We start from the raw sequence: 14,063 nt of genomic DNA on the forward strand, positions 1-14,063 counted from the left end.
TTGATTTAATTTTCTTTTTTCTTCTCTAACTACTATAGGACACATTACAAAAAAAAAACCAAAATAAATATTATTTTTAATTTTTTCTTGTTCTATTTATTTGATAAATGAAAATGGATTTTGTATAATAATACATAATAAAAAAATACTATAAAATATAATGCAACGCATAACATATGAGGAGAGAAAATGACAAGACAACGTCGTGAACAAACAATTACTAAAGTCACTATGTTATAATTTTTTATTATTATTATTATTATTATTATTATTATTATTATTATTATTATTATTATTATATTAAAGTAAAAGTTTTGGGCCAATATAACTAACCAATTCAAAATATAAAATTATAAAAAATTTAAAAACTATTAGGTGTTAATTATTATAAAATTATAAAAATATTTTTTATATAACTTAAAAAATATTTTTCAACTTTGGTCTAAGTTTAAAACCTTAAACTCAAAAGTACACTAATTTGATATCCGGTTCGATTTTAATTACCTTAAATAAAAATACTATTGAGTTTAGTTAGAGCAAACTAAGCTCTGGTGGCCATTGTTTTCCCTAATTCTTCTTCTATTTGCTTTACAGAGATTTGCACTCTTGCGTTTTTCATTTGCATTCTTGTGCTACCCTTATCGAACTTAACTCAACAATGGCGTGCCAACAATTCACTGATTTTTTAACAAACAATAAAGTCTTAAAAATATTGTAAAAGTTACATTATTATCAAAATAATAATTATATCATTTTCCATAAAAAGGTTGACTATTTTAGTTGCTTAATATGCTTTTATTAGAGTTATTAACATTGTAAGTAAAAAATTGATGGTGCATGGAGGTTGGGTCCAACAAGGATAAGGTGGTGGAGGTTGGCATTTACTACTAGTACTGGTATGCTGACTAAGTAGGCCAACCACATCAAATAATAAAACTAAATTCGTTATAACCAACTACTACCTAATGTTTGAATTAGATTTTGCAAAATAAACAGTCACCCAGTTTAAAACTAAACTTGATTTAATATATATATTTTTTTTATGTTTATACGGGTCAACAAATATTACATTTCTAAATAAAATTTCTTTCAAATTTATTGTTGTTTTTTATTTTTAAACTGAGTCTTCTAATTTTACTCTTACTTAAGATAATGGAAAGTTTCAATTATTGATGTCAATAATCATGTAAAATCATTAACCTCTTTCTTTCAAAGATCCTCTTTAAATATGTATGTGTGTGACATATTAGTGAAATTTGGGTCTTGAAAGTTTTAAAAAACAGTCATGTCTAATACGAAATTTAAACTTTTTACTACTCCGAATTTGTTTTATTATAAATGTTTCATGGTGCATAATTCATGAAAAAATAATAAGTTGTTGAATTTAATTAATAAAATATATTATTATTAATAAATGATATTTCTTCTATTTTTATTATAAAAAATGTTTATTTTTTTAATTTTAAGGAAGGTTTTAAAAAAAACTTTAATATTTTTAAAAAGTTTGTATAAAATAATAAATAAATATTTATTATTAATATATTTTTAATTTTTAAAATATTATAATAATATTAGTTATATTTGATTCTTCAAAGTCTTTTAAAACTCTTATTCAGTATAATTTTTTACTTCCTCCAAACAAGAGTAATGTTGTATTATAAATAAAATAAAGCCCTAAATTCCTTCCTACCTAAATTTTTAAATTCTTTTTATTTAATTTTTTGCTCTTTTCAAAGTCGTTCCTCCCCTCTCCTCTAAACTCCCAACACAAAGTCTAAGAGAACACATAAAGTCAAATATAAGCTTAAAGTATTTTTTATTGATTGATTGTGTAATGAAATATTTGGGTCCATTATGTAATTTTAGACTTCTTTTTCATTTACAAAACTAAATGATGCATGACATTTTTAACATGTATATTTTTAATGAATACCAATAATTTCCACTTTGATTAAAAATAATACTTCAACTTTTATTCTCTTCGTCGATAATTATAGTTCAAAAAGAACTTTCATCTTCCACTATAAAGAGTATAATCTCTTGAAGCTACATTACTGCAAGAATTTTTACACTGTCTTCATTAACAATCATAGTTCAAAAGAAATATAATACTCAACCATAAAAAGTATAGTCACTTAAAGCTACAACACTCCAAGAATTTTAACATTGTCTTCACCGATAATCATACTTCAAAACTATCATACTCTATCATGAAGAATATATTTCATTTTAAGTTAAACCGCTACAAGAATTACTTATGTAAAAAATCATGCTGAAAAATGTATGGTACAACTTCTATGTTGGCGGGAAGCTCTTCAACCACCAACATACTTTCATTGTACACGTTGCAATAATGTCTATCAATGATAGTGTATTAACCACTAACCAACACATTTTGTAATCTTAATTGTATCAACACATATTTAACTTGAATCTTTCACGAGTCAAAAGTAGTTATTCCAACAAGTTTCTCTAGCCCAAACTACACAGCAGAACTTGTGGTTGCAGTTCAACAACACATTCATAATACCACATTTCTTTTTTGAATGTGGAAGATCAGACAAAGTTGTAACTATAGAGGATACTGAGAAGTCTTATCCATAGATCAATCCAAAAGCTTTAATAGTAGTTATTGGGAAAACCGTCATAGAGAAAACAAAATAACACAATCACATAACATGGTAACTCCGAAATTAGAGGGAAAAAATCATAGTCGTTGTCAAATGAAAACTAGAGAATAACACTATGTAAAAATTATTACAACACATAATTTATCCTTAACCACCCTAGGCCCCAATACTCCCGCACTTCTAAAGCAAATATTTAACTACATCTCACAATATTCTAACACAATAGTATAAGAGAACAAAAAAAAATACAAGGTTAAAATGGTTTTGGCTGCTTTTTGTAATGAAGAACTTAAATTCATTATATAGCCTTAAACTCCATTTTTTCTTTATAAACTAAGTGATGTGGAACTTCTCTGATATGGAAAGTTGTGACTTCAGCTCAACAACACATTCATAACACAATGGTTCTTCTCTGATATGGAAGACCAGACAAAGCTGCAACCTTAGAGTATGATAAAAACTCTTATCCCCGGGTCGAACATAAAAATACGGCCCTTCTAACACTAAGACATGAACATTCTTGGCCTCTTTCCTCTAGCCCCTAATTAATTGAAGTTCCTTGTCGTAACGATCAATTATTTTGTAAAATGGGTATAAGTGGAGACCTTATAAAAAATCACTACAACCTGTTGGACATGAGATTCCATAGACAGGAAGAAGGTGAATTAAGGAGGTTTAAAAAATGTTGATTAAAATCAAAATTATTTGAAAAATTAAAGTTTAAAAACATTTTAAAACACAATAGTAAATATGCAGCGCAAAAAGAAAATAAATGGAAAATCAAAGAAAGAAAATAAATTAAAAGAGTTAAGGTAGAGATAAACAACACCCAAGATTTATACATGCCTGTCCTAATAATTTTATCTACTCATGTCCCCAATAATTCTTCTTGAGAGTATCCAATAATTTGAGAATTTTTAGAAGGATATGCCCACGAACCTCCTTATACAATGATTTGAAGTTTAAATGCTAACTTTCAACCAAACAACGAATAAAGTTTATAATGGTTATCTTCCAAACCAAACATAAATTTTCATGGGCTAATCTTGAATTAAGATGGAGTTTTATGTTGGCTATCCACCCAACCGAGATGGATTTTTATATTGAATTTCATCTGAACTGGAACGGGGTTTTACACGGGCTAACCTTCAAACTAATATGATATTTTTACAGGTTAATCTCAAACCAATTGAGCTTTTACACAGGTGGAATTTAGGAATATATGTGAGATTTTACATAGGCTAACCTAAAACCAATTGAGATTTTACACGGATTGAGATCAGGAACCGTTGTGGAGATTTTAATGGCTGATATTTACAAGACATTGGTTACTCAGACGAACATAACCATACGAGCTTTCACACTTCTTTCTTTCACAACCTTGAAGCTTCAGGTTTTGAAATCATTATCTTTAAGTTTAACATCACACAAGAACCTTGAATCTTCTAACTCAATTAAGCATGAGATATCTCTAAGTTGATTACTATCAGTGGCGGAGCCAGGAATTTTAGATAGCCTGGGCAAAAAATTTAACTGCAAATTACATGTGACATAATATATAAACAATCATAAAGTGTGCTGCATAAGAGAGATGAACCTAAGATGCGAATATTGTGCTAAATAAAATTAGGAGGTAAGTTCCCTCTCTAACACCTCTTTGCGGTGAATGTTCGAATAATATCATCTTTAATTGACTTGAATATCTCCCGCTTGGTGTAACATATCATCAAGTCATTGAACCACAAATTGTTGATTTTGTTGAGCAAATTAGACTTGATAATCCTCATTGCTGAAAAAACTCTTTCAATGGATGTTGTCGACACCGTGAATATCAAAGTCAACTCAATGAATTTGTAGACTAATATATTACTTAAGGAGAGACTGGTGCAGTTGGAATGCATGTGAACCTGAACTCTCAGAAAGTTCTGAGTTATTTAATTTATGAATGAATTTAATTGTCTTAAATTTAATAATAAACTTAACTAAGAAAGAACTTGAGGAGAGCTTACAAACCTTATCTTAATGGATTGTTTAACTTAGGAGGAGCTTACAAACCTCATATCCTTAGTAGACTGTTCTATCAATTAATTTATATAAGGGATATAAAACTATTAGAAATTAAGTAATTAAAAAAAAGAAACAAACAGTAGCAAAACAAAATTAAATAAAAAATTTATTGAATAATAAAAACCTAATCAAATAAAATTACATGTTTTCTATTTTTTTAATAAAATAAATAATCTAATAATAATAAAAGAAAACATTTTTTGTGTTTTTAAAATATTTTTTAACACTAGAATAAATTAAGTAAATTAGACAAAAGATTAAATAAATTAATTCTAATAAACTAAAAGGGACTTGTTTTTGCTTTTATTTATTTTGATTTAAGTATATGCATTAAATATTTTTTAGGTTTTTTTTATATATGTTTTAATAAAGCAATACATTTATGTTATAGAATTATCATATATGTTTATTTTTATGATAGTAATAATATGACGTAGGAATATATAAGGAATATATAAGACAAGTCCTATATATTAGGGAAATGTTAACTAGTGCTCCAAGAGCACTCTTTAAATAATTAAAATGATAAGTTTTTTTAAAAATGTGTGTATTTAATCCATTAAAAATATATTAGAAATTAAAATATTGACTTTTATAAATTTTTTTTTATTGAGTTGAGGAAACTCGTTAGCAAGAACCTCTGTTGTAATTATTGTTTAGTTGTAAGAGAGTTTTTTTTTTTTAATTTTTGTTTTGATTCATAAATAATTAATTGGGTTGGGTCTGAACCATTGGTTATTCATCTGCTTTAATTTTCACACTCTATTTTTATTAATTTTGCCCCTGATTTTATCTAAAAATTGGTCATTGAATTGGGAAGAGTACAAAGAACATAGGGGTTGAGCCCGGACGCATGCCCGGGCTGGCTGGGCCATAGAACCGCCAGTGATTACTATCATTAGGGGTTTGGGAGGACAAACCACTAGCGAACCCTGAAACCGAAGTCTTCACTTCAATGTCGTTTGACAATCACAATGCTAACTTCAAGGAAATGACTTATCTTTAAGAATATTTTTCAAAGAATAATTTAATAAACACACCTTAAATATCTTTAACCACTTAAGCTACCTCAAAAAGTTCACAAGATATCGTTTGATATGTTGTCTTCATCAAAATCAAATATCAATTAATTAATTGGCATCCTAAATGAATTTCTTGCTTTTAAACAAATAAAAATAATAATTTAAAAATCACATCAATTAATTTAGAACGGAGAGAAAGAGAGTAGTATTTTTTTGATAAGTTATTTTGAAAAAAAAGGAAGAAGAAGTGTGAAGTGAAGAAGTTAAGTAGAAGCACTAATAAATAGATTGGTGGGAAGTAGGGGAAATGAAGTGATGTTATTTCAGTGGCATTGTCCTTGGAAAGACGAAGACAAGACTCATCTACTCTCTTAATCAAATATTCAATTCCCATTAAACACGCTCTTTATAACTTCATCATTTACATCGCTTCTTATCAATTCATTCCTCTTTCTCTCTCTATCCGTTTTTTTTTGTTGCGCCGGAGAGAGAAAGAGAAAGAGAAAGAGAAAGAGAAAGAGCAGGCATGGCTATTGCAGCTGCTGCTGTTGTGGTTCCATTAGGCCTGCTCTTCTTCACCTCAGGCCTCATCGTTAATCTCATTCAGGTTTTCTTTTACTTCTTTTTTTTTCCCTTTTTTTTATCTTTGGTTTCATCGACGTTGATTTTTTCGTTGATTTTTGATATCAGCATGCCAATCTTGCACTTTGTTTCTGTTACTCTAACTGTTATTAGCATTATCAAATTGATTCTCTATTTGTTAAAACCCCTAATTCAGTTGATTCAAATCTGACATTACCTGGGTTCTGTTCTGTGTTAGATCTTGAGCCAGTTAAGTGCTAGTTTGAATTCGCATATATCAAGATGTTACAATTTGTTAGACTGTTTGGGAGAACATATAGAATGATATAAGTGTTTATTACTGTAGTGAGTAGTGACTTATCTGTGAGCTGTTTTCAGCTTTTTTGGATAAGCTCTACTGGACAGATTATGAAAGTGGTTTATAGCTTATGTTAAAACATTACTAGTATGTTTGGTTTTCCAAAAGCTATTCTAGAGGTGTAGAATTGATTTTCAAATGATTTTGAGGTGTTGGGTTCTTTTAAAGTAGAATGATTCTGCCTCCATAATTGATTCTACTTGAAGATATAATAATTTGTGGCTTTTGAGTTTAAAAGGGATTTTTACATTCAACTCAATTTTCATAAAGTTATTAAAAGATAAATCACTTTACATTTAACTCACTTTTAACCACACACTCAATTTACTCACCGCAAAACCAAACATATGCATGACTACTATACAAGTTATCTTTGATTTTTTTAGTTATACTCCCAAATAGATTAAAGCCTAGTGAATTAATTTCACTTATAAAATGTTAATTTTTTGGGCGTTGGTGGATATTCTGGGGTGTAATTAAAAAAAAATATTTCTCTTTTTGATATAAAATTAAGTTCTTCATAAGTATTTATATGATAAGCTGTTTATCTAATGATATATGTACTTATGCTTTAAGTGCTTCATTAGTTAGTATTTCTTTCTTGTGTTTTAAGTGACTGGATTGCCTTAACCTGTTAATTTTGCTTATTATTTCTCTTGTCTTAGGCAACATTCTATGTTCTTGTAAGGCCGCTGTCAAAGAATTTGTACAGACGGATCAACCGGGTGGTGGCAGAACTGTTGTGGCTGGAACTTATTTGGCTTATTGATTGGTGGGCTGGAGTTAAGGTGCTTAGAAAAAATTTAATTTCTCTCCAATCCTTTTTCTTGAATGCTTGTACTTGGACACATTTTAGTTGATTTGATAGTTTTGTCACTTTGTGCACTTAAACTATAAGATTTGAAGTTCTACTACAGTTCAATTGCGGTGAAACTAGTGAGTCGAGAATCAGTTCTTTCAAGGTTTAGTGATTAGGTTATAACTTAGGAAACATCGTATTTAGTTGATTGTAGTCTGTAGCCACTAGTTATCTGACATGTGTGGTACCGTAACAGTGTCATCTGAGTGTTGGACACCGGGACACGCCTACTCCGAGGAATATCCGGGGCTTCATAACTCCTTTATGGTTCGATGATTAGTCTAGTTTTGGAAGCAATGCATCTAGTTAATTTGCTGTTTATAGGCTGTAACTTCTAGCCATGACACATGGAACTCCTGGAAATTATACTCTTTTGCTATATTTTCGTGACAATCATTTAGTGCTTTCAAGAAAACAAAATGAAAAACTAGTTATTTTGAAAATAAAGACTTGTGAACTGTAATTTTGCAATTTAATTGTTCATTTTGTTTCATTTGGATTAATCATATATTTCATTTGGAACTTTCTGGCTTCAGGTCCAAATATACACGGATAGCGAAACTTTTCGTTTGATGGGTAAGTCTTTTGTTCGCCAAAGTTCATGTTAGTCTTCTAGAAAGGAAAACCTGAATTGCTGTCTACACCTTTTTCTTGTATATTAATCATCAGATTCTATTTTGAATTTTTCAGGTAAAGAACATGCACTTGTCATATGCAATCACAGAAGTGATATTGATTGGCTTGTTGGATGGGTTTTAGCTCAGGTGATTGTTTTATTTGGTATGCCCTTTTTTCACATCTTCAATGCAAGAAATTTACACAAATTCACGAGTGTATGCTCTAGAAACTTATATCATTTAAAAGTATAATTCGATATTATCATGACAGGACAAAAGGACAGTTATTTACTCTTTATGTATGGGCTATTGTATAATAAGTTTTGGTATTCATTGACTTTCTATTTTCTTACTACATTGTTATTTATTTGTGCTTCAACTAATGAGCTGTTCTCAACAACATCAAACAGCGTTCAGGTTGCCTTGGAAGTACTGTAGCAGTGATGAAGAAATCATCAAAGTTACTACCGGTATATGCTTCACTGTCGCTTTTACTTTTGAAACGAAAACATAAAATGATTCTTTTATTCAGTCAACCGGATGAAATAACTTATACACTATGCATTTTAGGGGTTCTTAGTTGCTAGAAACTTATAAATAGTAGCACATATTTCTCGATCATATCATTCTAATTTCTCAGTTCTGAAATACCAATTGTAAGCTTTTCAAGTAATTAATTCCATGGTTTTCCTTTTAGATGATTTTGATTCTTGTGAAATTTTGGGTGTAACTTACCTGCTTGGAAGCTACACCCTGTTTTTTTCTTCTTATTAAATAGGTATTATTTTGGCCCATACTCAGTCATTCTTATCACTGGTAGATAATTAGAAGTTAAAACTGTAAAGCAAAATTCTATGTTTGTTGTATTCAGTTATTTTCAACAATATTGGGATATTTAGTCATACTTATCACCAGTAGAGCATTGGAAGTTAGAATTATAAAGCAAGATTTTGTGCTTGTCGTATTCATTTATTTTCAACTATATATGCAGGTAATTGGCTGGTCAATGTGGTTTTCTGAGTATCTTTTCCTGGAGAGAAGTTGGGCCAAGGATGAAAACACATTGAAAGTATGAGTTACTATGAATCCATTGTTATATACGCGTCATGCTCTTAATAGACTCATGCTTGTAGTTGTTGTAATGTTATCTTCTTACTCATGCTTATAGTTTTCTCCCTTACTACTCAATCTGCTTGATTAAATTTTGGGATCTCATTTGAAAGTTTCATCATCATATTTGCAGTCAGGTATACAGCGGTTGAGAGATTTTCCTCTTCCTTTTTGGTTGGCTCTCTTTGTAGAAGGAACACGCTTCACAAAGGTTAAATTGTTAGCTGCTCAGGAATATGCTGCATCCACTGGATTACCTGTTCCTAGAAACGTGTTGATTCCTAGAACTAAGGTGAAGTTTAATTATATATTCTTTATTTCTTTGTTTACCTTCTTCCCGCACTTTAACTTTGATAGATTGGAAGCTATGCTGCACAGTCTATTCAATGTTAGCATCTACTTGTAATTCTTAACAGGATCGATGATGAAATTATGTTACCGTTGTTTGTTCCAATATCATTTTTAGTATCTTTACCCGTATGCTTCTTATCCTTAGAAGGTCTTCCCGCACTAGCAGGTTTTTTCGGAATACTTTATTTATTCCGGCGTGGGTGGCAAACAGGCCTATGTTTCTTGGTCTCAATAGGATTTCTTACAAGCATTACTTCTATTTACTATTATCTAGAAATAATTAAGTTATTAATGATTGGACAAAACCAAGAAGTAACTCCTCACGTGTGAAATAATATCAAATTGAGTATGATTAACTAAAGGCTAAAATCAGATTGGTTATCTTGTGGATAACACATCTGCTATTCAATAAATGAAATGCTTTGAGGAATGTAAAGACACTGACATAGCGAAATAAGTGTACACAAGGTATTTAAATTGTAAGAATTATAAAGTGAAGAGAAATTAGAGTAATTAACGTGGTATTGAGTTGTTAGAGTAATTAGTTAATTGGTTTGTTTATCAGGTGACAGTTCAGGTTGTTAGTTTGTTATTTGGCCGTTAAGTCTACTAGTAACTCTTTAAATAGCCTTCTTTTGGTAGAGGAGAGAATCTTTAAATATTGTAATTATGAATAGAGTATTCTCTATTGCGAAGGGGAAATCCTCAGGAGAGTTTCTCTCCTATCTTATCCTATCCCATTTCTTAATAAATTTTTTAGTTCTTTGGAATTCAGTTCTTGTGTTCGTAACATAAATTCAGTTGAATATGATTTTTTTGCGCTACATGTTTAATTTGATTTGTTGAATTGTAAATATTAGCTTCCTATTTTTCTTTTTTAGATTAGTTAGTATTAAGCAAAATTAGAAGAGCACCTGTGATGCTGGACAACATATTGTAGTTTATTGTTTGGGTGCTTTGAAATGTACATATCTGGATGGGATCTCATACTTTATGTGTTTGATGGAGAGTTCTGGAAGGGAACAACGGGCTTTGATGGGTTGCATTATAGTTTCCAAGTAAAACAATTTTGGACAAGATTGAAGAAAACTGTTAAAAAAGAAAATGAACAGTGTTACATCTATCTGAACTCAACCATCACAACAACAGGAAAGAAAGACTACAATTAAAGTTTTGCATCCATGTAGATCAGGCATGGATTGAGGAATACGCTGCCAATCTTAGATTACAATGTTATATTTGAATGTTAAAAGCCTAAATAGTTAATGCAGAAGAGTCTTATAGCCTATGGTACAAGAATTAGGAAAGCAATTATATTTTTGGTGCTACCGTAACGTAATCCATATGGAAAAGTACGACCTGATGCAAAATTCCGATAAACCTAATTAACCCGAAAACTAGCCAGTACAACCAAAGTTCATGAAAAAAGAGACTTCCAAGTCCTAAATACCCTCAGGACTAAATCATTAAATTTTGCTTAACACAAGTTATATTGACATTATGAACCCTAAGTGATTAGTAATCTAGTAAGCTCTTTGGAAGATTATATAGCCAGCCATTTTATCCCAAGTAAACGAGAATGAGATCATGCGATCTTAGTAGTAAGCCTGAATAATTTCATTGGATCATAATTGGTTTATTGCTCAAATTTGTAGTAGTTTCTGATGGATAGTTGCAAGAGCCTTGATTCAGGTAGGTAACAGAAATGTTTGGTTATGATTGGAGCTGCTTGCTTGCGCTCATCTTTAAGGACATCTCTCTTCCCACGAACTTGTGTGTGACAATTGTGTTTTTTTGTCTTCAAGCCTTTCTTTGCATTTTTTCCTAAAGTTCAAGGGTGTTGCAGTTTCTAATATGCGTATCAGTTGCGTAGATATTCTTCTTACCATTCTTTACTCTCTCTAATGTTTTGGTATTGTCTGTATTGAATAAATCTTATTGGACTATAATAGGCTGTCTGGTAGCAATTATATTAGGTCCCGATGGTCTTGCCTGTAACTTGCTCTGAAATGTTCACTCGGTCATATTTTTTCTTGCTTTCAGGGGTTTGTTTCGGCTGTAAGTCATATGCGCTCATTTGTTCCTGCCATTTATGACATAACAGTGGCTGTCCCTAAAAGTTCTCCTGCTCCAACAATGCTAAGACTCTTAAATGGGAAACCTTCTGTGGTAAGCCAATTAAAATAAAGTTTCAGTAATACATTCATTTTTTCGTACTTTCTTAATTCTCACTGCCAATATTTTATTATGTATAAGATGCATCATTTTTAGAAATAACCACATTTGAAGACTTCAATAGAATTTTCAATCTTCCTTTCATGTCTTTGATATTTTTATTCCCATAATTTTTTTGTTGATTGAAAAACTAACTCAATTTTACCATCACAGGTACAAGTTCATATCAAACGACATTTGATGAAAGAATTACCAGAAACAGACGAAGCTGTTGCTCAGTGGTGTAAAGATATATTTGTGGCCAAGGTAAGTACTGTATGTTCTATATTTGTTTTTTCTTCTCTCAATAGTTAATTCTGGTACACTTCAGTTTTTGCTAAGAACTTAATCATTAGTAGATTATGAATAGCTGTTCACGCTACACTCTTATGCTTTGTTTTTTTCCGATAATATCACTTATTTTCTTTCTTTCTTTTAATCTCTATGGCATCAGGATGCATTGTTAGACAAACACTTAGCCGATGATACTTTCAGTGATCTAGAGCTGCAGGATACTCGCCGACCAATAAAGCCTCTTGCGGTTAGATCCTTTCACAATTTGTCCAACTCTTCAAAATTCTTATTCGTTAATTATTCTTTTGATTTGCACCCTTTTTTATATAGATGTTTTCCTAACAATCCATTAATTTCACGTGGGGAGCAGGTAGCTCTATCTTGGGCTTTTGTGGTTGTCGCAGGCACTGCGAAGTTCCTACAATGGTCTTCGTTGCTATCATCGCGGAAGGGTGTTGCATTTTCAACCTTGGGTTTGGCAGTTGTTACTGGCCTCATGCACATCTTGATTTTATTCACACAGGCAGAGCGTTCTAACCCGGCCAAGGTAGCCCCTGCAAAGCCAAAGAACAAGGAAGAAAAACCCGAGGCTACAAATGACAAACAACAGTAGTTTACAGATGTGCTTGTTCAAACCCAAAACTACAAATGTGTTTGTTCACCTCAAAAACCTGCATAGACACTGTAATACTAATTATTTCAACTTCAAAAGCTACCATGTTGTGGTATCCAATTCTTACATGTGTATGCTTAGTTTTCAACATAATTAGGATAATAACTTTGAAAGCTATCTAAATATTAGGTACTAAACTGATATTTATTATCATTTATTCAACTATTTCCGGAGTTTTTTTGTGGTGCTTTTTGATATTTCTGGCAAATACAACTTATATATCAGCTGTATGGTAATTTCCAAAGTTAAGTTTTGGTAACATACTAGATGGCCGACCCGTGCTTCGCACGGTTATATTAGAAATAAAACTATATTTTTTTAGTAGTTGATATTTTATATTTTATTTGCATATAAAATAAGGTCATTTAAATTATGTTTGTAAGGATACTATTAATTTTTTAATGTGAAAAATAAGGTCATTTAAATTATGTTTGTAAGTATACTATTAATTTTTTAATGTGAAAACATATAGAATTATCTTATAAGTCATTAAGATTATGTATGCAATTATACTATTAATTTGTTAATGTGAAAGACAATAAATTAGAAAAGAATTTACTATGATAATTTAAAATGTATAAATGTAAATAAATAAATATTAATTAACTAAAAAAATATCATTTAATACTTCTTTGTAAATTACATTTGATATCTTTATCTTAATATATATAAATAGAAGGTTGTCATGATGGCAACCCTAGCCACGTGTCATCATGATAGCCATTCTTAACAAAAACCCTAATGTGTTATTTACAAAATTGACCTTATATTGAAAATAAATCATAATAATAATAAATAATAATAATAAATAATAATAATAATAATAATAATAATAATAATATAATATTTGACACTACTATTAATAATAGCTCATACACTACAATAATATTAAAAAACTACAATAATTTTTATATTGAAATATGTGATTTTTCTTAATATATTATAAAATTCAAAATGTTTTGATAAATGAATTTCTACTATAATAAACTATAGTGAATTTTTAAAATATATATTTAACTATGAAACTTTAACTATTAATTTATTATTTAAATATAAATTTGAAATGAAGAAGAGAGAGATTTTATAAATTATAATTTAGAAATGATAAATATACTTTTAAATTGTATTTATATTTTTTTATTTCTCTTTATTATAAATTATTTATATAAAATTTATTTATGTTTTTTATTATATATTTTAAGAAAACTTTTAATTAATTTTTATCTTTTAATAAATAAGTTATTATATATATATAGAGGAGGGGGTAATATAAATATAATTCTTAT

The 14,063-nt window shown here is 29.8% G+C and overlaps 1 protein-coding gene across 1 annotated transcript; it reads left to right on the top strand.

The window, feature by feature from the left end:
• The first annotated feature begins 6,011 nt into the window (after window positions 1-6,011).
• On the top strand, window positions 6,012-12,942 carry LOC131610382 (1-acyl-sn-glycerol-3-phosphate acyltransferase 2-like). Its single transcript, XM_058882320.1, has 11 exons — window positions 6,012-6,326; window positions 7,325-7,447; window positions 8,055-8,094; window positions 8,209-8,282; window positions 8,546-8,605; window positions 9,127-9,204; window positions 9,379-9,537; window positions 11,640-11,765; window positions 11,985-12,077; window positions 12,265-12,351; window positions 12,475-12,942. The coding sequence occupies exons 1-11, from the start codon at window positions 6,246-6,248 to the stop codon at window positions 12,715-12,717; spliced, it is 1,164 nt and encodes a 387-aa protein (XP_058738303.1). The 5' UTR covers window positions 6,012-6,245; the 3' UTR covers window positions 12,718-12,942.
• The last annotated feature ends 1,121 nt before the right edge of the window (window positions 12,943-14,063 follow it).

Source organism: Vicia villosa, linkage group LG6 (assembly GCF_029867415.1).
Source record: "Vicia villosa cultivar HV-30 ecotype Madison, WI linkage group LG6, Vvil1.0, whole genome shotgun sequence".
NCBI lineage: Eukaryota > Viridiplantae > Streptophyta > Magnoliopsida > Fabales > Fabaceae > Vicia > Vicia villosa.